The sequence below is a fragment of the Hirundo rustica genome, chromosome 2 (assembly GCF_015227805.2).
Source record: "Hirundo rustica isolate bHirRus1 chromosome 2, bHirRus1.pri.v3, whole genome shotgun sequence".
NCBI classification, from domain to species: Eukaryota; Metazoa; Chordata; class Aves; order Passeriformes; family Hirundinidae; genus Hirundo; species Hirundo rustica.
In genome coordinates, this window is record NC_053451.1 from 21,110,114 (window position 1) to 21,136,907 (window position 26,794).

General features: G+C 36.2%; 1 protein-coding gene across 2 annotated transcripts in view; it reads right to left on the bottom strand.

Moving 5' to 3' along the window:
* Window positions 1-2,397: 2,397 nt before the first annotated feature.
* Window positions 2,398-26,794, bottom strand: part of TBC1D23 (TBC1 domain family member 23) — a 31,967-nt gene continuing 7,570 nt past the window's right edge. The window contains exons 4-19 of one of the 2 annotated variants that reach the window (XM_040089079.2): window positions 24,975-25,179; window positions 23,588-23,711; window positions 21,300-21,424; window positions 21,144-21,187; window positions 20,142-20,245; window positions 19,241-19,363; window positions 18,194-18,286; window positions 15,490-15,660; window positions 15,230-15,272; window positions 14,372-14,478; window positions 13,576-13,718; window positions 12,130-12,174; window positions 9,036-9,124; window positions 6,193-6,328; window positions 5,457-5,651; window positions 2,398-4,252 (exon numbers count right to left, since the gene is read on the bottom strand). In XM_040089079.2, coding sequence (XP_039945013.1) covers window positions 4,171-4,252; window positions 5,457-5,651; window positions 6,193-6,328; window positions 9,036-9,124; window positions 12,130-12,174; window positions 13,576-13,718; window positions 14,372-14,478; window positions 15,230-15,272; window positions 15,490-15,660; window positions 18,194-18,286; window positions 19,241-19,363; window positions 20,142-20,245; window positions 21,144-21,187; window positions 21,300-21,424; window positions 23,588-23,711; window positions 24,975-25,179 — 1,829 coding nt within the window. In that variant the 3' untranslated portion in view covers window positions 2,398-4,170. The remainder of the gene's footprint in view (window positions 4,253-5,456; window positions 5,652-6,192; window positions 6,329-9,035; window positions 9,125-12,129; window positions 12,175-13,575; window positions 13,719-14,371; window positions 14,479-15,229; window positions 15,273-15,489; window positions 15,661-18,193; window positions 18,287-19,240; window positions 19,364-20,141; window positions 20,246-21,143; window positions 21,188-21,299; window positions 21,425-23,587; window positions 23,712-24,974; window positions 25,180-26,794) is intronic. The other variant, XM_040089096.2, reaches the window with a different exon arrangement.

A 26,794-nucleotide genomic window follows, 5' to 3' on the forward strand; every position in this document is an offset into this window, starting at 1 on the left:
TCTCTCTTATGAGAAGAGACTGTGGGAGCTGGGGCTGCTTAGTCCAGAGAGGGGAAGGGATCTCGTAAGTGCATATAAACGTCTCAAAGGCATTTGTCAAGAGTGTGGTGCCAAATTAATTTCAGCGGTGCCCAGTGACAAGGCAAGGAGCAATGGCCACCAACTAAAACAGAAAGTTTCACCTCAACACGAGGAGGAACTTCCTTACACTGAGGGTGGTAGAGCAGTGACCAGGCTGCCCAGTGAAGTCTCCCTTTCTGGAGACGTTCCAAACCCACCTGGACAAGTTCCTGTGTCACCTGCTCTAGGTGCCTCTGCCTTGGCAGGGAACTTGGACTAGGTGAGCTCCAGAGGTCCTGTCCAACACTGCCAATTCTGCGACACCAACACACTAAGTACTACGCTACTCCTTCTTGGCTTTAAACACCAAGCTCTCCCCTTTAGTCAGCACAAAACATTGCTGTCTCATGTACATATTTTCCAGCCTTGGGCTTTTTAGAAGCATGTTTACAGAATTGTAGCTTTGCTTCATAGCAGTATTTCTCACACAAGATTATGTCTGTAAACTGAAAGCACGTAATGGCAGAATGGGTAAAGATAAAATGGGTAACCCAGGGTGAACAATCTCTTACACACCTTCCCTTTCAGGAAACATGCAGAGAGATAAAGGGATGGGAAGTGCATAACCACTGTAAAATGCACAACCACTACTGCGTGCAGCAATTACAAACCCTCCTTCAACCACAGAACTGTTCAACCTGCCCCTTGGGACAGTAAAGGGAACCACTCATCCCAACCTGAGCAAGCCAGAGGATGGCAGAACAGACAGTGCAGCAGCCCTTCGCAGGCCTCCCTCTTTTTTTATGCATGCCCATGGTGGTAGAAACAGCATATGACTTTTTCTTTTTTTTTTTCAAAACATCACACTTTGCAGGGCTCCAGGTGCAAAGAACAGCTGTCTCCCAACTTCTTCCCAAATAACAAAAAGAATAAAAAATTAAGTAGTATCATCTCTTCAAGGTGCAAAGCACAGGCCAAAAATACTATTTCCCATGGGTCAGAGAGATAAAATGCATTTTTCAAAGTTTCCAAACAAAAGTATCTTGAAAGCACTAAGTACACCCAGTAGAACATGGTTACATACCTTTTTCCTTCCCTAAAGGGAAACTTCACACATTCAGTAGACTATGTCTATATTGAAAAAGCTTATTTGACAGTACCTGAAGTTTTGAAACTACAACTGACATGTAGTTGGAAGGAAAAGATACAACCAAAAGTGAGACCCATGTGTTAGGGCTAACAGGAAAAGGCAATTTCAAAAATTGCAACTCTGCAATCCAGAGTATTTTTTGGGGTAATACACGTAACATTCTTTACAAATTCTCATACAAATCAGAACCTAAAAGAATTTGTGAGACAAGTGAAGAGCTGTCAGTGAGCACAGAAGCACCAACTCTCACTATGACACAAAGGTAAGAGCTTTCATTTGGCAGGGAAGTTTACTCCAATGCTTTCTTTCCCACTCCAGACCTCATTTCTATCAGTCCTGCATCATAACAACTGTCACTTTATATTCAACACTGTAGACAGTGGTGCATGCAGAATAAAACAAGAGCCAACACATCTCTAGCAAATCACTAAAAAAAAAAAAAAATCTTGAAGCTAAAAGGGACAGGAAGTAGCATACCAACTTTTTTGATTTTCCTTTTCAAAAAATGTGACTACAGTACTATAATTAGAATTTCTGCTTAGTAATACAGGTTTTGTAAGAAAAATAGTAACTACAGGTATGCACACTGTAAGGCAAAAGTGGCCCTTAGACTGTGGGTAGAGATACACCAGCACCATTGAAATTATTCATAGTTTGGGCTGAGCTTCTTAAGATAAGAGGTCAGTTGATAACTTGTACGTTGCCTTAAAATTTACAAATAATTAGTCTCAAAATTGCTTGGATTATGTACCTCTGCAGAGAAGGAACTTATAAACGACTTCCTTTTGCTTCACTTGCAGTAGATCTCAAAGGTCTGCTGTATTTGCTGTCCTCACAGCGAAGCATACACATTAGCCACGTTTCACATTTAATGCTCAAATACACCTGCTTAACAACTGAGTGTCATTTTCATTTTTCCCCCTCCTGACTAGGAGAAGTATGTTGTATCATTCTGTCAACATTTTCATAATAAAAATATGATGCTGAGGAGTCTGGAATTTATGCAGAAATCTTTTCTATAACTTGATTATTCATTAATTCACTTTGACCTTCCTGTGAATGCTCACCCAAAAGTCCTTAATAAAATTAACTTAAATTCTGAAATACTTACACTAAGAAGTCACTGGCAGTAGCTCCCTATGATCCATAATCAGCTTCTTCCACTCCAAAGATCAAATTCACTTCCATTTACAAAACACCTTTAGGAAAAACTTTTAATTGATTCAGAGAATTTACACAGTATGCAACTAAATGCCTTCTGACAGAACAAGTTATGTTCAAATTGTACTGGTTTATTTACAACTGTAGTTTATAAACAGTAGCACAAACATCTTTACATGAAAAAATCTTGTTGCTGAAGTAGGCACAGAGTCAGAGACTCTTGAGGATATTTTCAGAAAGGATTAGGAAGAGGAAAATGTAATACAACAGCTGCTGGGCAAAACTATAAATACATGAGCATTGGCCCAGGTGCAATTTCATGCAAATATTTTTAACAGTTCAAGTTCTATTGGTGTTTACTCAGATAGTAAGAAGAAAAAAAAAAAAGTTATTAGTTCCAGAATTAAGGTGCCCTAGCTTGATTCCTAGTAAAATAACTTAGAATAAATGTTTTTTATAAAGGTCAGTTTAACCTATTTTACCTTCTGATGACGTACCAAATCATAGACTTTGATTCAAGTACTCAGAAGACTTCATGCAGCAAAGCTAATCCCCATTACCTTTATTTCACAGTTTTTGGTGATTTCCCATCAGCCTACAAAGATTCTCTGCCTTGTCTAAAAGAATGTTCCTGTACTGAGCTCTGAACAAGAGAACCACTCTTGAACAAATGGAAAGTTTATGATGAACAATCACATAACTATGTGCCATCTCACAAATATTCACTAACTAAGCTGTTACTCAAAATAATATAAACAAATGCTTGAACCAATGAAGACAACCGGTTAAGAATACATTTATCACAGGTATACAGCACTGGAATTTCTTCCCTGGTTTTGTGTGCACACATCTTCTTGCTGAACACACCTTTCATCAGCGTGTACTCACTTTTGTGCTGAACTGAAGGGTTTTAACCATCTAAATTTCTTAGATATTTTGTTTCTGAGGAGCAAGGCAACTTGTTTTCAACTGTCATATTCTGTCACAAAACATGCACTTCAGTGCACACACTCATCTTTATAAGGGAAACAACCTCAACCTATGAAATGCAAAATTTTGCATAATTAAAAAAAAAAAAAAAAAAATCACAACCCTGTAGTAAAAACTGCAGTTAATTTCAGTATTTAAAAATAATCCTTACCACCAATTCCAGTTGTTTAGCCCAGCTGGTTAAGACTTTAAAAAACCCTTAATTTTACGAATTGCTTGTATTTTTTCCATTTATCTGCAGCCAAAACTGGATTTAACTGTTTTTAATGCGAAAACAGTGCTTTTAAGATTTGTATCTGCTGTGCTCAAAACCCTAACTTTTTAATTAGTCTTTGATACTACGTGGTAAGCAAAATCAAATTTCTAGACTGTAGGCAACAGAGACATTTTATTTGCAAGGGATAATAATTTAAAAACCATTGTGTTTTCAACTGCTTCTCTGTATCTCACAGTCCCTCATTCCTTTAACACACTTAATGTGAACCCAGCTGCATCTGCTCTTGCAGAGATGCAGATCACTCACCCCCCTTAAGGCTGCCTTAAAATGAAACAAACTGACCTTTATAATAAACACTTTTACAAAACAAACAAAAAAAATCATAATTAAAAAACAAACAAACAAAAATCCTGTTCAGAAATGGATAATAATTTACCCTATCTTAAGCCTGCTACTCAGGCACTCCCACCAGGAAACCAAAAAATTCTCTTAAGTTAGTATTCAGTTGGGAAACAGTCAGCTTGTGTCCACATACAGTATCTTGGTTGCTTCTTCTTTATAAACTGGTCTCTGTACACAAAGTCTTTAGTTATTAACTCTCCAAGGCATCCAATACTTTCATGATCTGTTGTTTTATGGCTTTGGTAGCATCACCTGCATTTGGAATCAAATACCTTAAAAAAGATTAGAAAAAGCCATCATTAATTCACTATAAAATTTTTGAGTATAAATTCCACAATTCTTTTCATTCTTCCTCTGCCTAGGAGGAAAGGAAGAGGGGAATATATAAAAATGAAAAAATACTAAGAAAATAACATTTAATTCCTGATTATACTATGAAACTTTCTCTTTGTGAACTTAGAACTATTGAGGAGTACTTCACAGGCCATCTTGGAAAGAAAAATCGACAATGGGACAGGTCAGGACATTCAAGATCTCTACAGATAGCACTGTCTGACTGAAGCATAGCAGTCCTTGCTTGGTTTTTGTTTTGTGCTATTTTGTTTTTTGTTGGTTTTGGGTTTTTTTTTTAATTCCTATAGATAGCTCTAAATCAATCTACTCCAGTGCACAAGGTGGTGATGAAGTAATTCAACAAGCAGTATAGTTCTCTGCAAGGTTTTAATTTATCTTTGTTGACCTACTACAAACCTAAGGAGCCAACAGGCACAGAATGTGCCTGGTTAGGCAGGAAACTCATCTCCCCTCTCTTGTGAAAACAGAGCATCCACTGCATACAGTTCTCTCCCAAGGCAGAGGATGAGAAAACACTCAGCTGGTATCAGCAACCTTCTTAAAACAGTGCCAAGAAACAGCAGGCTACCCCAGTGGAAAAAAGCCTGATACACTGCTCCATCTGACCCCTTTCCCCTCTTAAGCATGCAAATACTGAGCATGGCAACATGTAACTTCCAGGAATCAGGTTTCAAGGAATCATAGTTTCATAGTTTTGAGTTCAGGCTTCTGGACTCCTTGCACAATGCACAGAGAATATGAGTCAGATTTAAAAAAAAAAAAAAAAAAAAAAAAAAAAAAAAATTCCACAGAAGAATGACCATACTCTTAAATCTGACTCTTCACAAATCCATATTTTTGCTGCAGAGAACTGTCTACTTCATTTTTATTTAAGACCTACTACAAAAAGAAAACACTTGCACACATCCCATCTCCAACAACTGTAGTTGCAGTTCCTCTCTTCTGGGTCTCATGTACACTCATCATTTTGCTGGCAAATCTTTTTTCCTAGCTCCTATCTGAATTATGTATTCCTAAATAAAAACTACTACTTTTGAACTCAGTTCTGGGAATTATAGCATACCCCTGATTTTAACCCTGGATATCATTGCCACTCACTCCTCTGCTACTGAGATGGCTTACCTCTCAACTGCCAGAATTTCTATGCCTGAAGTATTGCTATTTCCATACTTAAAGGTGATCAGCTCTGGGTGTTTCTTCTTGGATGTGATTTTGACTACAGAGTTGAGTGCTTGTCGAGACTGTATGTAAGCCAGTCCCTTCCGTGAGGGAATCTCCCGCAAACAGTACATGTGAGTTGCTGTTACTAGGAGATGACTTGAAGGAAAAGAAAAATACAAATTAGTTTTGTTAATGTATTAAATATCAGCTATTTGGAAAGTTAAATTCCGTGAATAATAGTCTATTCTATTCATGGAGAGAGCTAGATAATACAGATACCGAATCTAAGAAACAATTTTAAAACTTCCAGAATATCTAATTAAGAAAGCTCTGAAAAATACTTCAGATTTGCCTTGAGTGCTGTAGCACGGCCATTTCTGAAAACAAGCACGGTGTTGCCCCCAGCATTACTGATGCACTGAGCATGGCAAGTACCTCCAGCCCCTCTCTCCCCCTTCAATTTTTCTTATTATCTTGTCCTTCAAAGCAAACTTTACACCAGGTTTTATACATAATTACTATTCTAATAAACACTGCAAATACAAGAATGCAAATACAGTAACACTTTGTTCTAGTTGTTTCACCCTTTCATTTCCTGGTTTAATATAAAGGATAATAAAGGATAAGTGACCAACACTTTTTTTTTAGAATGTATCAAGATGGATGTTTTCATTGAATTTAGGATTAATTTCAGTACCTGGGAAACATATGTCCATTTTCTTTTACTTCATTACATGGAAAGTTATACTTGACATCAGGTTTATTTATCCACGTTTGGATGTTGACGACCTCTTTTCGATCATCGTCCGACATTGAGGAGCTATCAATTTCATCTGTTTTGAATGGAGGGGGTAAAAATGGGAAAAAAGAAAAAGAAAAATATAAGTATTTCCACACCCATCAGCCAACTTTTTGATCTGCTTAAATCCACTGTAGCTACGCTGGTTCAAAGCAAGTGTATGTAACCACACAGGATTATTGAGAAGGAAGGAAGAAAAAGGCATATCTGATACTTCTCTCTTATTTTTCTCTCAACAAACAAGTACTTTTAGGTCAGGGGGTATCTTAGGCTGGTCTGATTTATCAATTCAGTAAAGTTTCATGGATTTCTTTCACATGGTCCAGACTTTTCTTGAAGCCATATAAACCCTTTGCATTTAAAGCACCAATATCTTTTGGCAAGGAGTACCAAGACCAAGCCAACTACAGTCCAGGAGAGTCTGTTCTTGTGGCTTCTAGTTTCTTTTACAAGAAGAAATGAACACTTGTTGATCCCTTTCAAGGTCAGGCATTATTTTTGTGGATCACTTTTCCTCCCTTAAAATGCCTCTTTCACATAACAGACTTGTAACATTCAGCTGTGCCTTTTGTGAAATTAATATCACATCTTTCCTCACCCTTCTTACTCGTCTCTGAACCTTCTCCTGTTCAAACATTGTTTCTGACATCAAGGACAGAAGACACACAATACTGATCTGCTTTTCTGACTGCTAAGGACTGCTTACTTATTATAAACCCACTGCTGCTGGACACAGCCAAATCATTCTACCACCATTGGATCTGAAAGTAGAAGTGGTTGGGGGGGGTTTAATGTCTTTCTTGCATTAAATTCATACTGAATGTCATGTGCCATTTTATTACCCAGTCATTCAGATTAGCAAAAGACTCAGTCTGTCCTTACTATCTCAAATAACCTTGGAACATTAGCAAAGATTGTTCTTTGGCTTCACATCCTTTTTAAAGGATATTTAAGAACGTATTCCAGCCCCATATTTTCAGCACAGATGTCTGTGGAACACCCAAAACTCCTGCACATGTTATTTTTTAGTTGCAAAATACTGTTTTTGTGTCTAAAGATGGTTATTATGTTTACATAGCAATTTTGGTACTACATTAGAAGAATTTAAGCAATCTAGTCTTCCAACACAAACAACTATATTAACTCCATACAAATTACTCCCAGAAATAACTCAGGACAGCTCTTTAAAGAGCCTTTTCCAAAGCCAGTTTCCTACACTTTGTTAAACTATTTACTTCAATGCAAATCAGAGTTTGAAACACACTTTGGAAAACATTTTCACCGAAAAATACATTATGGAATTGAAGCAAATGGAACAATAATCCACCCTCATGTCACAGAATCACAGAATAGCTGAGAATAGAAGGGATCTCTGGAGGTCACCTGGTCCCACCCCCTGTTCCAGCAGATCCACCCTGAGGAGGCTGCAGTAATCACAGCTGACTGCAACTACTTACTGCAGAAAAACCCCACACGCTACAACTTCACAAAACCAATTATACAGAAACAGGTTCACTTTTTGCATTCTTCTGTATCAAGATTATACATATTTCACTCCATATGTGTTGGCTTTGCTTACTCAAATTGCTGATTCTGCTCACTTACCAAGTGTAACAGTGCTTTTAAAAGCAAGTATTAAATAGAACTTAGCAAACAACCATTACTGAAAACTTGTTCTAGACAATCTGTTTTTCTGAAACTGCACAGACTTTGCCAAACACTATTAAGGATGCTCAAGGAGCTGTGCTACTAATTACATGGCATTTGGAGAAAAATATTGTTAGCATTAAAGCTTCCACCTGATAATTTCACTTTTCTACTTCAAAATTTATATTGCAGATGATGATCAACTGTTAGTCATCCATGTTATTTAAACCTGTGACTCTTATTAATCTTCCTGAATTGTTTCTTTTGCATGTCAGAGATTCTCAGACTGGTTCCTTGTTTCACCCCTGGAAGCCAAATACGCCTTTTGGCCACAGAAGAGTTATTTGTGAGATGATGACTGGGGGTGGGCTAAAACTACCAGAGCAAAACCAGGGCAGCAGTAGGTCTGCACCACTAGAAAGTCAGAACTGATCTCAAAAAAAAACAAACCTACAAACAAACCTTTATGAAATATGTGGTGCTCCAGTTTTGCCTGTAGTTTCTCAACTAGATAAAGGATTTAAATAAAAATTGCACTTTGTTTTCTACAGCAATCTGCAAATATATCAATCCATTATGAATTGATTCAGTGCTGAGAAGCAAAGTCTGAAACACTGGAGAGGTTTGCACACATTAGCCATTTTAAGTCTAGCTCCAACTGTATTTCAGAAATTCAGATCATTACACTAACTGACAATACTAGACATTTAAACTGAGATACATTAACCAAACCAGGTCTCTTACATGTTGCTTACTGTTGTGAGTAATAAAAGCACAATTGCCAGTTTACGTGTACAAGATCAGTGCAGACAAAGATCTACAGAAATAACAAGTGAAGACAAAAGATCCATTATATCTGCTTATTTCAATTTCTTCCTGTTGGCAGTTTGGTGCCTACCACAAATTATTTTTTATTTAATCTGCTATTGTATATTTGAAGAGTGTTGGTCCTAGGCATTACCATAACACAAATGAACAATAATATACAAGTATCATATTGCAAGGCAAAGATGTAAGAGACACTCTTGGCTTTAGTCCGACTTAATAATTTTGTCTAAATAAGCTAATCTAGGTAAGAGGAAAATCTACTGTACCAGTATCATATTCTTCTTCATCTCCGATGCTGAATACTGGCTTCACACCACGGTAGGGTTTGCCTAGTCTGTCACTGCTGCTGACATGTCTGTTGGCAAGGAAAAAGGCAGGAGAAGGGCACGGGACAGGAGAAGAAAAGTAACTTCAAACTGATGGTCTGAGTTTCATAGTAGCACATGAGCAAAATGTAAACACAGCTGTGCAACAGAGAAGGACAAGAGAATTTCAGGAAACTGCCTGCAAGGAAGACGTGAGTGACCCATGAAGCAACTTGGTTAGTGAAAGCACACGGTTCAGTCGCTTTGTGAGGCTGACTGTTGTAACAAAGCAAGTGGAAATAAAATGCTGTTTTAACGCCCCCCCCCCAACTTCTGCTCACCTTCTCAAATTGCAACATACATTAGAGACCCAAAAACTGACAACATGCGAAGTTTCTAGCGTGAAACTAAAACATATCTGGACAGTCAGGGCAACTTCACAAGGATGCCAAATTCAAATGAAGCAAAAACCGAAGAATATTAACTAACATGTCTGGCAGTTAATTTTTATGGTCAGTTCCTCAAAAGATAACAAAATGCCTTAAGAACTACACAGTGGAGTTATTAGAAACCATCCACTGTAGTCTAAACCCTGATTTCCTGTTCACATTCCCAGCTTGAATCAAATCTTGAAATATTTGCTCAGACAATTCCTACTGCTACAATCCCACACCATTGTGATACTGATGTCAAAAATCACATTTAAATTGCTTCTACAGATCATATCAAATGACACAAACACACACAACTGAGTTTTAATGTGTGACAGTATGATTGCAAATCCTGAGATATTTTAAAGCTCCAGCTCAGAATGCTGTAATTACATGGTCACAGCTGAATTAAAAGCTCTTGCCCTCAACTGTTAAGAATACCTGAAAAATATGAGAAAAAACCTGAAAGTTCAGAAAGCAACAATATAGGCAATTTCTGAAAAAACCTAACAGTTCATAATTTTAGCCTTTAGAAGTGGCAATGCTTATCAGTTTTATAAAACTCAAAGCAAAACCAAAAAACTTGCCTTTCCCTTTCTTCCAGTTCAATAACCTCCTTCCCCATACTGTGCATTTATGTTTCCTACCAACTCTAAGCCTTGGTTCCTGTTTTAAGTACATGCACAACTCCATTTAAATGCTACTGCAGAACCAAGCTGGACAGGGAACAGGTTTAGTAACAGGTAAATTAATGCTACTACTTAGGGATACCTGAAAGTAGAATTGGAAGTTAGAAAACTACATTTTCTATGGGTAAAATTTACTAATATAAATAAAATAAGGAAAAGGTAAAGGAAAAGGGTTTTAAAAACAAACAAACAGAAATGTGGTCTACAATGGCACAAAAATAAACATACAAGAACATGCTCATTAGTGTTTAAGACAATAAGCATCAATGACACTGACAATTCAAGAGGGCAGTGCTTCCACATGGAGGCTTTTGTAAATATGCTTTCGTCATACATAACCAATTGAGTAAGAAGCAGCACATTTAAATAATGTCAAATTGAATTATACAGAGACGATCTAAGAGCAGATCTCACTGATGTTTATCAAGTGAAGTTAGTCAGGACCAGAGAGTAACAAGAGAGTAAAAAGCTACTTCATAAAAGCCAGAAACTGATTCCTTTTAATCCGTTTACATGGCAGGCCATCATTATGTGGTTACAAATAGAATGCAATGTCCTTTGGTGGCAAACCTGCCACATGAAACATCCTGGTGATAAACACAAAGTAGACTTAATTGAATGGATACAGAAAAAAAAGCCATTTTAGTTTTTTAAGAGCTGTAATTTTAAGAAAATACTCTAGGGATATACAGTATGAGCTAGTTTATTATTGCATCTACCCAATGAAAGATGGAATAAGCGAAATAACCAAAGAAAAATCTCAATATATCAAAACTTCTTGGTTACAAACACAGATTCATGCATCTCTGAATTATCAAAGAGTCACCATATATTTAATTTAGTATTTTAACACTTTCTTACTATATTTTAGAAGCAGATCAACAAAATGTGGGGCACAATCCCCATGATCTCTAGCATTTCTAAATTAAAAAAACATATTGTGTGCTATTGGGCCGTTCCCATTGTTCTTCTTTTACAGAATACTGGCTAAAATTACTACTGATTTTGCTCACACAAACAACACCTTTCTGTGATGCTTTTGGGTGAATCTCAGCTCATATTATGTGCAAACTACTTGAAAGAAAAATTAGTCAAAAATCCTTGGAAACCCACTTTTAAAATTTTCAATAATTCATCCAGCATTAATCTTCATGCATTTCAGTGTAAGGGCTACAGAATTCTTAAAGTATAACCAAAGTTCCAATGTGATTATGCATGAGCTGCTCTTCAATTATCACAAGGAATTTAAAAAAAACCCCTCAATTCACAATTTTTAGTTCTGAAATAATTATAAGACACTGTATGTGAGGCAAATGAGAAGGGCCTCCACATTTGTATGAAATGCAGTAGTTATGTGAACAAGATGAGGTAGGATTGCAAAGCATATTTACTTATAATTTTTCTTTTCCCAGTAATGATCATGTCTGTTTCTTTAAGCATGTTCTATCACCATGTGATAAGAAGCATAAAAATTGAGACTTCTAAACAGAATTTCCATATGGGTTTCCTGTCATATCTAAGTAGTGATGATGTTTTAGGAAAAGTTTACTTTTCATACTTATAGTCTCTCTTGTTAAAACCTTAAGCCATAATTTGTTCAGTAACTGCTCCTGGTGTCTTCTACTAGTACAGGTTACTAATAAAAAGTATATTGGAAATGATAGGTTAAAAAAAAATCCATAAAAAGCAATAGTAAGGAAGACAACAGAAATAGCAAAGCAGAAACTAAGAGAAGAAAGCACTGCCAATACATTCTTTTTCTTCCTTTAGTCTCTTGACCAGTGCTTGTAAAAAGCAATTAATTTAGATATATTTCAAAAAATTAATATCAAAATACACAAGCTTGTCAGTGTAACCAATGCTTACAAACATTGTGATGCCATGCTAAAAACAAGAAAGGTGGTTTTAGTCAGACTGCTTAATTATCAAGCTTACCGCTCCATGCTTGCTCTGTCTGGCCAGGAAATATTGAAAGGTATTCTACAGTACATTGGGGCAGAGGACAGAACAAAAGAATTAAAAAATGTAAAGGAAAAACCTAGATAAATAGCTGAAATTCTCTATATTGGCAATGTATCTTCTTCAAGGAGGATGCTTGTAAATAAAACCAAGGCTTCATGAAAGCTGGACATGAGGTAAAGAAATACTTGAAAAACAATCCAAAAGATGCATCTCCTATGCTACCTCTGGCTTAGGTGCAAGCATCACTTGATTTCACAGAATGTTTCAGCTTGGAAGGGACCCTAAAGATCATCTTGTTCCACACCCTGCCCTGCACAGGGACACCTCACACCAGACCACACTGCTTGAAGCTCCATCCAGCCTGGCCTTGGGCATTGCCAGGGGTGGGGCAGCCACAGCTTCCCTGAGCAACCTGCGCCAGCGCCTCACCACCCTCACTGTAAAGATCTCCTTCCTAATACCTAATCTAAATCTACCCTATTTTTAAATCTAAATCTTCACATTCATTCAGTTTAATTCTCCACATAGCAAAAGCTACTACTAAATGCTGTTTAAGAATATTTTTCTGTAATTGTGAAATAAAAGTAATAATAGTAATTTAGAAAAACATTTTCCAACACAAAAAGAAGGAATGATCTGAGGTACAAGACTATTATAAACTACTCTTCATTTGGTATTTTAAATCCTGCTAGGTCTCTGAGATTCCTGAATACCATTGTCTTGGTATTCAACATACACCTTCAAAGGCTGGAATTTAAATAACTACAACAAGGCGTTTCATTTAAAGCTCTGACAGATGAAAGCTGTTATTCTTGTATTTAGTTAAGATAAGTATTTGGAATTATAACTTCCAAATTTGAAAGTGTTCTTCAATCTACTTGCACATTCTCATTCCTTGCTGTACCTGAAGACACAAAAACCAAAAACAGGGGTGGATTCTGAGTTTGCAAAGCAGCTTTACATAAAGACTTGAAAAAAATTAAGATCTTTAAAAGAGGTAAACTCAATTTGGCAAGAAGCAGCAGTGAGAAAAAACCAAAACAGAGTAATACCAACCAACCAAGAAAAAAACCTATCCATAATGCTGCTGTGATTAATCTGTTTCATTAGAGTCAGGATGGGAAGGAACTGAAATCACTGTTCACTTTTAGACTGAACATGAAATTGACACCTTATAAGTGAAATTAAATTACAAATTCTAGATAAACATTCAAGGCAACAGGGACCCCACTCTGGCCTTGCAATACTATGGAGCACAGTAGGCTCATGATAAAATTGTGAAGAGGGCTGCGGCAAAAAATTAAAAAACTGAATATGGAAGACAACTTTTTCCGAATTAGCCCAGCTTTCACACTTCCAAAACAGCTGCATGAAATAGGAAGTCACTTCTCCCAGCACAGTGAGATATAAAGGACACACCTGTCCACTGGAGTAGACGTATTTTCAATAAAACTGATGACTTTCTCTTTCACATTCACCGATTTAGTCTTCAAAGCAACCGTCATTTTATTCACTAGGGACTTCACTCCTTTTCCATCACCTGAACCGTTTGGAGAATCACCCTGTAAAAGTAACTCCTCTCAGGATTAATCATATAAAAGTATGTTATTTCATCTCAATGAATTTATTAAAAAGGAAACAGACTACAAAACAGCAATTTACTTTTTGGTACTCAGTAGAGCCTTAATTACACAACTGTATATTTCTTTAACAGCAATTATATGTGACTGAGGAAAATACCATCCAATAAAGCAAGCCTGACAAACTGTATTACTGAGCACTCTGCTGTGGACATCTAGACAAAGGAATCCTATTAATAACACGTTGCATCTAAATTAAAAACTTAATTCTACACATATCAGCTGTAGAAAATACAAAATTTTGAGCTTTGCCATGAAATTGTATGCCACTTTATAGTAATTTATTCCCACAGTGAGTAAGAGCCAGGGAAGGAGGAGTTGTCTATTGCATGTATTCTACTGGAGAATGACTGTAGCAAGTTCTTGCCTACAAACTCCTCCCCCTCAAAAGGATAAAAATGTTTAAGTCACCTCTGGCTAGACTGTGATCATAGTTTGAAATTAAACACACAAGTGCAAACAGTCATGACTTGCAATAATGCATTTCACGGAATAGAATGAGGAACATGAAGAAAAAATTCAGTACACCTAGGGCTCCCATCCCACTGTAAACCTTATGCTAAAAATTCACTTACATCAACAGAGTTGATGCTATTTCTTGAGCCTGCTGTACTAGCAATCCAGTGGCCATATCCATTTTCTGGTCCTTCCACATTGATATCTGCTAAGTGCTGTTGGAGGGCTGTTAAAAGGTCATTAAAAACATTCAAAATTACACTGGACTTAGTCTGTTGATGAAAATATTGTATATACATGAGACTAATCAGTAACAATTTTTCTCCACAATTCAATAAAATAGATAAATACAGCAATCACTATTAAAATCCTTGGCTTTTCTTTCAGTAGTATCAAAGGCATTAAGATAATCTAATTATCTAATGCCTATTTATCTGCCTAATATACTAACTATTTTGGTAAACAGTTAGAATACAGCAGCAATTAAAAATAAATCACTGCTTTGATCTGGAAAACAGCTCTTGCAACACCACACATATTGATCAAAAATGCCTCTCTTGTCATATTGTAGCACAGATCTCTCCACTGTTGTAGAGCCTGATTATTTCCAGCAACATCAACTGCAGAATTATGAACTCCTGATTTAAGAAATCATAACAGCAGTAAATAGTAATTATGAAGTTGCATCTTCATGTGAATCTGCAGTCCACAGTAGTTAAAGCATCAAGAATGACAAGTTGGAAGAGGGAATTTTCCCAATTCCTGCACTAATTTTTCACCACTCAGAAATTTGGGTAAGCTTTAAGAGTTAACCACAAATGTGTAGGTGCACAGTGTTTACTTACACAAAACAAAAACCTGACAAATGAGATCTAGTTGCTATTCATTTTGACAGTTTTTAGCAAAAGCCTCAAAAATACCAACAGTGCTAAGATATCAAGATTTTTCAAGTCAAAGTTCATTATTAATAAGCTTACCCATAAAGCCTCCTTTGGCAATGCTTACGTACTCCTTATTTTTCTGCAACAGAAAAGATAATTCTGATCAGAGCAAAAACCTGTGGCATGAGTTTGGCAAGTATGGTAATGAAACAGGGGTTAGTTTGTTTACTAAAAACTGTAAACTAGAGCAACGTAAAAACCAGTTCAGATTTTAAGGAGAAAATGTGTTATCATTTACCATCAATGACACATGCAGACACCTTTTAACTGTTAAACCAATAGCAATTTAATTGTACCTGTAAGAAATGTGCTAACACCATGTTCATATACATATCTTCTTCTTCCCTGCCACTTCCCATGAAGCAGAGATGTTCCCCACCAGCTATGGAGCCAGACTCAATAGATTGTTTTTGTGCTTCTAACAGGGATTTTACAGACTGTGCAAATTCTGATGGGTTTTGAAGCATCTGTGGAATGAACAAACAAAAAATGCAGTTTGACACAAATATATTGTAACAAGAGTTGTGAAAGGAGACAAACTTTGAGAATGGTTACAGTTTGTTGAGAAGCAAGGCAACATCAGCACTGTGAAAGTCACACACACACAGAGAGAACCTCACTGAGACCTCGTTACATAAAGAACACTCTGAATGGTCCTTTATTCCTCACCCTACTTGCTCTCCCCAGGAAAGAAATACAGCTAACATTTGTTAGTTTATTTCTGCAGGCATCAAGTAATATTGGAACAAGTCTTTCATGCTGTGTTAATTTGGTCATAGAGCAGTGGGACTGGTTTCCATATTTACACATGCTTGGGCACAACACATTCAAACTCTGGAGATCTGAAACCCTTTAAGTTACCTAGAATTTCTAGATGCTAGTAAAGTCTTCCTCTTGTTGCCTCCCCACCAAGCTTTTTCTCATTTACTCATCAAGATTTGGGAAAAGAAATTACAACTGAGAGTACAGGGAGGTATCTGTGATTCTTTGTACTCTCAAAAAGTTAAGGCTGGGATTCATGAAGGCCTATGATGGCTGAAAAAATGAGTTCTATATGAGAGGTGGAGAAACAAGGACTTTCTCAATACAGCTGAAATTTTAACCTGTGTTTGTGGGGAAGGTACTTATTTAAATTCATAAGGGAATTTTGACTTGTAACTGGATTGAGGGGGGGGGCAGAAGGGATTCTCATTATCTTGTCCGTACAGTGGATTAAACGATGAAAGACAAAGTCACAAGTACACAACCTAACAATCAGTAAGTAAGGCTGAATTTTAACTGGGGTTTTCCTAGAGATACAGGCTGCTGCTTTATTACACAGGTCCCAAATCTCACTACTTCCTCTAGCTATAAATGAGATGGATTTCAAAGTGCTTTCTTTCCCCGCTGTCTCTGCTTACAATAATTTTTGTAATACAATATATATAAAAAATATTTTTGAATTTAAAATGCACTGAAATTCCATTAATGACTTTTCATCGCAAAGATTTTTCCCTATAATATTTTCCTAGCATTGAACTTTTAAAAACAAGCATGAACCTGGTGACCTTAATCCACCATGGTTCATGAAGGGCCATTACTTCCAATATACAATTTAAATACATATGAACTGATCACATCTAATTTAAGACTTGTTTGCATGGACTCCTTTTTTCATATACTATCAGCTATTTGTACTACTCAATAATTTAAAATGGTTATTTCTACTTCACTGAATATGACATTCAATTAAGGCTAGCAGAACACCCACACAGGAGAGGGAAAGTTTTTCCCTAAATGATTTTTGATCTAGGTTAAAAAGCACACCATATCAAAGAATCATTCAGGTTGGAAAAGACCCTTGTCATCGAGTCCAACCATGAACATCACACTGCCAACTCTCCACTGCTAAGCCACGTCCCCAAGTGCCACATCTACAGGTAATAAATCCCTCCAGGGATGGTGACTCAACCCTTCCCTGGGCAGCCTGTTCCGATGATTGACAACCCTTCTGGGGAAGAAATTTTTCCTAATAATTAACCTAAACTTCCCCTGATGCAATGTGAAGCCACTTCCTCTCATCCTTCTGCTTGTTACTTGGGAGAAGAGAGTGACACCCATCTTGCTACAACCTCCTTCAGATAGTTACAGAAAGCACTTCAGCCTCCTTTTCTCTCTTGTGTAATTATATTTAATATTATATATGTGCATCTAACACTAAATAATACATCATTTTAATTAGAGAGATAAAGATATTAGATGCAGGATCAAATTTAACTAAGGAATAAAAGTCTTTCATGGTGTATATTCAAATAAATCATTCCATACAGCTTCCACAGACTGCTTAAAGTAAAATAGTTGAGGGCTAATCTAGAAGTGATGAATACACTGCTGAAATAGAAATGATTTTGAGGGGAAAAAAAGACAGAGAAAAAGACAACTGAATGTTCAATTAGGAATTCATTATCAAATAGAAAGTACAAAAATATTGAAGTTATTTATCCATAGCACATCTCAGTGTCAAAATTAAAGCACTTTCTCTTTCATATTGGATAGCAAAATTTTTAAAGAAGCAACCAAATCCTTTTCAAGATATATGCCCTGTAAAAGCAGACTGTAGTAAGACTGGCTGAGGCAAAAAAAAAGAGACAAAGAAAAAAAGTGCTTTTTTTAAAAATTAATTACACTAGTCACTGGAAATTAGGATGCTAAAAAGAGATTTCTCCACCAAGCAATGTTTAGTCTTTAGCCTGTATGGGCTTCCATTCCTAACCAAATAACAGGAAGAGTGGAATCCCAAATTCTAATGTCATTAAGGACTAAACTTCTCAGTACAATGATGTTCTACCATCTCCTTCAGAGAACCTAATTTTTGAAACCTTATCACCACATAGCTAGACACTGCAGTCCACAGACTAGAGCCTAAATTAAGGATACTTTATTTTTCAAGGCAGGCATTTCCCTCCCCTTCTATCTCAGTTAAGATTTAAATACCAGTAAAGAAACAAAAAGCATACAAACCAAATCTGAGTCTAAATGAAATGCTGTTGATAAATGCCCAGCATTGTATTGCTCTGCAGGACGACAATCCACTACAAAGAATCTCACTCCTTCCTGAAAGAGAAATTTCTAAGTTTTAAAATTGCATAATTACTGACAAAATTCTATTCTAGTCTAATACTAATTCCACTACTACAGGAACTGCTCAGAGAGGCTAAGAGCTATTAAGAAATATCTTACTCCATTTCATTAATCTGAATTTTGTCTACAGTTACCAGACAGTAGTATTCTAGTATCAGCTCGTGCATGGAAATACATTATATTAATGCATATTAATATATCAGCTTCTACATGGGAAAGGATCATCCAAGTGCAAGGATATAATTTCTACAGAGAGGAAACATAGTGGGTATAAGACAATCCAAGAGTCTACAGCACACAAGCATGGGTTTATATCCCCCCACAACCTGGACAGGATATAAACAGATGCTTCACTTTATTTGGACAAGGAAAAAACCCAAACTATGCATGACAAAACTGGGGTCTGGAAACTGCTACAGGAAGTCAGTAGTCAGTAAGAAACACTGTAATCTAGCTACATTATGATCCATATACAGGTCTTAAATATATCTAGTGAAGTCCCTGCATCTATGCCTACAATTAACCTCTGCTGAAACAGATTTAATCAATTTTCTTTTTTTCATTTAAACCTTTCATTGACAAAAAGACAGATATTCCTTAATAACGTTCTTCTCAAAGGTACTGAGTAGTGAGTTTTAAATTTTCCTCTACAGTAGCTACTTCTGTACAGGAATTCAAATTAACGAGATACTACTTTCAGCTCACACCCCTCACATTCAAATCAGTTGTCTTAAGCTCCCCTATGCTCCTTGCTACAGCACAAATGCATTGAAGACAGCAGATCACTTACAAGGGAGAAAACTTCAAGACAAAAATATTTTTCCTGAAATAGCAAATACTCATTTGTGCTGTTAGCATTTAAAACTAATGGTTAGTGCTTGATATTTTCTATTAAATTAGGAGGGAAGGTTAATTCAGTATACTGACTCCTTGTTGCTGATTTGCTTGCAGAATCTCAGACACAGAAACTGGTAGACAGAGAGCCTGGCTCAAGTCTGTGTCATCATCTTTGAGGCCCAGCAAGCTGCTGCCAAAAAGACTGTGGTTGTCCTAATAAGGCAAGGAAACAAAGATTAACTGAAGTCATTGTCTTTACGTGTGAAAGTTTAAAACAAACTATATCCACTAAGTCGCAAATATTAAGTTCCACACATCGGTATCCTGTCCACATAGTAACGAATCATCAAGTGAAATTCTTTCTGAAAATCATGGCAAGGTCTGCACTTCCATTCACAAACATGCTTGCTCTCCATTTATACCATGCCAACATGATGAAGTGCCCCTGGTATTTGGTTTTTACTTGTTTGTTCTGTTTTTTCCCCACAAAAAAACCTCCCATACCTGTCTACACACATCAGAGAAAGTACATATAAGCAGAGGGCAATGGCTATCAAATACTTTTATTTCATTCATTCACTAAGTCAGTATCATGAGTAAGGAAGAGCTGAAAAAAAAGTGCAGGTGATAATAGATTTATCTACAGTAAGAGACTTTTTCCTCTTTGTTATTACAAATACAGCTAGCACTGCTGTGCATTGTACTACAACGCAATTGTGTTAATATGAAGTTTTGCTTCATCAGTTCTTACAAGAACCTCTTGTGGAAAATGAGGTTATCAGTCACGAAGCGAGAATATTGCAAGGAAGCTTCTCTCTAATATGTTTCACTTAACCTTATCTTTCAAAGATCCTAACAGCAAATTCCACCAGAGTAACAACATGAAAAAACTGTTTAAAAAAAGAATATTGCAATGAAATATTCAAAGTTATTGTCAGCAGGAGCTTAAACACTGTCAAAAAGAAGAGAATTTCAAAATTACTGTTATTACCTTCCTGAAGGAAGCCGGAGTTTTGCTACAGTAATATTGTGCCAAAGAGAACAGATCTTCTATATCCTCTAAATCGAGATTGGCTGGTGATGTTTCTAAGAATTCTGAGACAGACAAACAACATAAATGCAACACTATTTCAGACACAGAAATCAAGCAACACAGATCTTAAAAGAACTTATTTTTAATAAGGCATAACAATCTAGTGTAATGATTAAACATGAATATTGATCCACTCTCCAGATGAAAAGTGAAGACCCAGGAAATATTCCTTATCCATAGGAAACTTATGCTTTTAGCTAGATGTTCGAACCTTCTATGCAAATTATTTTTTACCATGTTTTTACTTCTGTAGAGTTTTAGCTTTCAGTTCTAATTCTAAGTCAGCTATGTTTCTGAAGAGGTCTCATCACGAGAATCCTTGAAAATGAGTACTTAATCAGTAGCACTGCTCTCTGTCCAGGATAACCCAAGGGTGTAGTTCTGCAGTGTGTGGCAAAGACACAAAATTCCAAGTACTCTCATTTTGAACTACTAGAGACTATGAATTACATTTTATCATGTATGTTAAAAAAAAATACAAAGGCAAGAGTTATTTAAATTTTCGACTGAAATATAATGCATGTTCTATAAAACCAGTGAAACCGGCTCAAAACAAGTGTGCATGAAGAAAATCCAGAAAATGCAACAAGTGCAGTAGATTTAAAGAAGGATTTGACAGCTGTTGCTTTGGTCTTAGAAAGACCAGTTTCTGGTGATTGTTTCCAGTACTTCAAACTGAAGTATAAAACTAGGTCTGGGAGTACTAAAAGGAATAAGGAAAGAAGGTGAAGAACAGGGCAGCAAAAGAACAGTAAGAAAGGAATTAGTGGGTGAAGGGATTCATTAATGAGAAAAATCAAATGAAAATAATCTAGCTCTTTAGCAACAAAAATAGTAATAAATGGGGATTACAGTATACAGTAAATATTTCACTAGCAGCTATGTAAGAGAAGTACTTACTTATCATTTCTTCTTTATCTGATTCTTGTGCTAAGATAACGTCTCTGAAAACAGTAAAGTCACAGGCATAGATTAAGTCAGTAAAACCAAAATGAACAAACCTGGATTAATACATTGTCAGCAAAGAATGTCCCAAAGAATTAACTATACACTTACTTTGCATTGACAAGGATGATCAACATTAAGAAATAAATAAAGAATGGATCTGCTTGTTGTAGATATCCATCCCATATTGCCTGAGTGACTTCAGCTGAACAGTAGTATGAGAAGAGGCTTCCAAGCTATAAATTTGGAAAATAATGTGAGAAAAAGCAATTACCAGGAACAATCTTATCAGAAACACATTTTTAACAGAGATAAAAGATAGCTAAAAGAAAATAAAACCAACAAAATTATGATAAAACCTACATCTGCACAGCATACTGAAGGATGGTTCTAACCTCTAAACCAACCATGCACAACACTACAGAGTATCTGTGAATAAATATGACTACTGTGAAGGCAAAGTTGGCTGTACACTGTCAGCCTTGCAAATTCAACTGAAGATAACACAATCAAGCTGGAGTACTGTTTAGCTCACAGTCACGGCTAAATACCAATTATACCAACAAGACAATCATGAGAGAATATATTTACTCAAATAGCATAGCAATTAGGGCTTTGAAAGGATCCTGCAAACATAATTATTTTTATTTTTCACAGTAGAATTGGGCTAATTGAACATGGTTGCACATTAGTTTGACAACATCACTTACTTAGCATTACATTACGATGCTTTATGACTGAGTAATTAAACATTTGCAAGCATCAGAAAATTTTCATTACCATTTAAGAAACTCTTTGCCTGTATTGAAAATACATCCTCTCTGACATACAAAGTTCAAAGCAAATAAAAGGTAGGAACTTCCTCCCATACATGCCAGATAAGTTTACAATCACACCTAAATCAAATGCATACCACCTGACTTCACTGGGGTCTCACTGAACTTGCTGATGCACACAAATTCTCTATCAACACAGCTATAGCTTTCAAAAGCTTGGTATCTGTTTTAAAACACCATCATGGAATATTTCAACACTTCCTAGTACATTCTCATGGCAAAAGATAAAAAGAACTTCATTCAATTCTGACTGAAATGCAACTGCAGACAAAACTTCCATGAACAAGATGACAATGGCAGGTCGCTGTATGTTGCTTATATATTTCTAAATATTAGTGATACACCTATACAGACTGAGATTTTTCACAGATGAAAAAGGGAATTTTACTGTAATCTCATTATATAAAATGAAATTTAAGATTTTTTCCTAAAATTGTACATGAGGAAGCATGGTGTTGAGGACTGGCAGCTACACCAACTTCCTTCACCACCACCTTTCAGAGAGAAGATTCTTTTTCTAATTAGATTCCAAAAATCAAATAAACAGCTTCAAAGAATTTTGTATTTACTAAGGAAAATTCTAATAAAAATGGAAATTGAGTGGCAAAAAAAGACCTGATTTCACTTTTGAAGACTCATGAGACTCGCAAAAGGCAGATTTTGAAAAGGGGAAAAACTTTCCTAGACACATTTTTATACTAAAATTGGCAGCAGCCTTAAAAAAAACCAAACAACAAAACAAACAAACAACCCCCCAAAAAACCAAACCAAAATAAAATCAAAAAACCAAATACAGACCTCACAGTTTAATAATTCATTTCAGTCTTCTTTAACTGAAAATACACAAAGTTGAAAAAAATTTTACATAGCCAATGAGTATGAAAGAAGATCCTAGAAGAGTTCATGGGTCAAAGCCTTCTCTATTAAATTACAAACTTTGCCTGTGCAAGCACAGTATCATGATTTTGTATTACATATATGTAGTAGCATTAAACCAAAAATTTTGTTGTAGTCCTGCTACACATAAAAAATGACTGAAGTAAAGCATCTTTGTAACTACCCACAATCTGAGGCAGTTTTGAAGAGGAAATGACAAATGCTTTAAATGTTGCAAAATATATGTGCCTAAATTCTAAGACATACATACATGTCTTAGCAGAGAGCTTTGTAAAACAATTTATACTTCAGGTTTAAAACACCTGTTAGACCTGTTAGATGTTTACCCATATCTACAACATACAGCTGCCCACAATCAGAACTAACATCAGGGCTTCTTGCTTTTTGAGTAGTCAGCTGCTCTCATTCTTCCTTACTCCAAGAAGCTTCTAGTATCAGTGGCTCAATAAGGTCTAAACCAGTACAACAGAAATATGACATTACCAAGACCTCATACCTCATGCTAAACACTAAAGACAAAAAGCCCACACTCTATTAAAACATGCAATGTATTTTAATGTATGTAGCTCTAATTGCTTGTACTACTCTTCTATAAACTGGCACCATGTACTTAAATTTTAACAGAAATTTATTTTTCATTATGTTTCCCTACTTTCACTTTATTACCCAGTTGAGTGCATACGAATCTGGAGTCATCTTCTTGGTATCAAGGAAGGAGCAGAGTTCAGGCTCATGGTACTGAAGCAACAGTCTAAATAGATGAAAGGGTCTTCCCTTCATAAAACAATCCCTAAAAAGTAGCAAAGAAAATAATAAACTCCCCTGTAATATTGCAGTTTTCAGACTTAGTAGCAATTCTTTACTATCTGTGATTATGTGATTATTTCCTGTACACTGCTCTTTTAATTCACAGGGACTGATCCTGAAGTCAACTTGCCTCAAGAGTCAAAAAACCAATCAACCAAATCAAACCAACAAAAAAACCCACAAACACTGAAACCCCCACTAAATTATTAAGGCAGCAGAATGAAATACTGTCAATACTTGACAGATTATATAATACAGAAGCATTTAAAACAGAATTGAATCTCAAAATAAGGAAAGTATGGTACCAATGGAGCAGAGTTTCACTATAAATGGCCTTTCTGTGTCTTTCATTCTCCCACTGAAGATAGAAAAAGCAGGAAACAGTCTACATCTCCTTGAAACACCACCTAGATTCCTGCAGAGAAGCTCAAATACCAGATACTCTGCAAGCCTTCTACAGCTGAAAGCACCGTAATGCCACTATCCCCAAACAGCTCACAGAGCCCAAGAGTGTTTCAGTGCAGAAAGGGACACGAGCTGAGTCAAGTGACAGGACCGATAAATGTTTCCTGCTGTTACAGCAAACATGCATTTTTCATATTTTGGGCACATATCCATCAGCCAGGCTGGAATATCCCCTCCAGGCAATCAGAGTAAGATCTTTAATTACAGACTATCCAGCCTAGCTGAAGTATCATGGTGCTCCAACATACACAAGAACTCATTTTAGTGAGAGCACCTTCGTTAACAGCATGAAAAACTCAAATTTAGTATTTGTCATTAAAAATATCTAGCAATTTAAAAATAATAAATTTTAAACACAACTCAATAGAACATAGGGAAAATATCAACTACTTGTTAAGAGATTTTGAGCCTTAATTAGTGCCTATGAATTACTGCTTCTGAAGGGTTAGAAGTATTTTAGATACCAAAAATGCTAGGAAAGGGAACCAAAAACCACTTTCACATAACCTATGTGAATTAGTTCGTAAGCAAATGTTTTTGATATTGCATGAAAGGACAGTTCTTTAAAAGGCATATTGAGTCTAGATCAGTCACAGGCTAACTGTGCATCTTAAACCGACACAATCATCTCCTGGATTTCAAACCAACTGGCACTGAAATTTATGATCATATGAAAGAATCTGACAACATGGCTACAAATAGCCAAAACCAACATGTACATCTTTCAGAGAATACTCCTGCTGCCAAAAAACCAGCACATATGGAAAAGAAAGTGCTTTACCTTGGAATGAATTTATTCATGATAGCATAGAAGCAGTTGTACAAATCACTGCGGGGCAAATGAAGGTGCACCAGAGGTTTGAGCAGATGCATCCAGCCGAGGCAAGAACTGTATTTAACATTGCGTGATTTACAATAAAAAGTAATAACAGACTCAATATCCAAAATTAATACTGACTTCTCTTCTTCTGGCACCGACAACTGGTCTGAAACAGGCACAGTAATATAAACTGTGTTAAGGGCTTTTCAGAGAAATTGTATGAGATTATTTCATAGCAGAATTGTACCAATAGGGACTGAACAGGGAAAAAAAACAACAAAATCAGACACACAAAAAGCTGGCTACTTGGATTAAATTCTTACAGAAAGGCATTTAAAAAGGTATCAAAATATAAGTAATTTTATAAACCCAGTAGGATAAGACATTTAAATATCATTTAAACACCACAACAGGATGAAAGAAGTTTGGGGTTTCCAGGATGTGTATGAAAGAAAGAGGCAGATTCTTTCAAGGCACAGAATGCTGCTCTTCTACTCCTATTTGATGTGCTCAGCACACAACTTAGGCTCAACTCTACAACAAATTTATCTGAATTTCAACATAGATCAACCCACAACGCATACCTTCAATTCCTCAAAAGCTGACTGACATGCAAATTTATCCCAATCAGAAGTTTTAGATCAGCTAGGCTTACAGGCTTAAATTTGAGCATTACGCTTTAAGTCATATTCTTTTATGTCCAAGATGCGGGAAAGCGATCTGTACACACAACATTAACATAGTGGCATTAAATTTCTAGGAAACATCTTTCCCCCTCAGTTACAAGAAGACCACGAGCCTCATTACTGTTAATAATTTTTTTTATTACCAAAGTCTTTAACACTTTCCCGTCAAGATCAGTCAGTATTTGGCATTCCTTCTCTCTACCTCTCAGAAAAATGAAACAATACATAAAACTCACATGCCAACTGAGAATATACTTTAAATTTGGAGACTACTTGCTTTGCTAAAACACTGAAATAGAAACATTTAATCCAACAAAAAAATGAAGTGTCCATATAACATTCTTTCTGAAGTAACTTTACATTTGTTCCCCTTACCAGTTTAAATCCTTACATATCACAAAATATTTGCCAATAAATACAAAAAGAGAACTATAAGAAACCAAAGGGTTTAATTTTCTATGTTATGAATATAACCAGGATATTTTGCATCTTCCTGAAGAGAGCCTGTGATTAAATGAGAGAGTGGGGATTCCACTCCCATCTCTTCCCTTTACAGGACAGAGAGAAGGAAAATAAGTCCTAGTAGACTTAAGGGCTAGAAAGTGTAGAACTGCATTTCAGAAATGGCAGGTATGTATGCATGCACCAACTCCTTCCTCTGCCTCAACTTTCAATTGCACAAGAATAAATAAAGTGATAGGTAATAAATTAGAAGATTGTCTTATTGAAGTAATGAGATGCATCCTGACTTATGAGTCAGCATTGATTCCATCAAGTGATCAGTGATATCAGTGTTGTTGCATCACGTCAGGGGTTTGACCAGTTCTGTGATGAGCTGCCAAGCACATTCTGAGGCAGCTCCTTGCAAACATACCAGAGTATTATTTCCTTTGTCCTGGCAGCATCTTGCTTGCACAAACACAGCCTTTCATGTTCACTGAAAATGCTATTAAAAAGTATCTTTCTTTAAAATAGTTTTTGACGTCCAAAATGTTTAATATATTTCTTCTCTCAAATGTTGTATGCATTTTCATGCTTGGTTTTTAGATTAAGAACCAGGCCTTCCACAAACAAAAACTTGAAGGACACTATGCA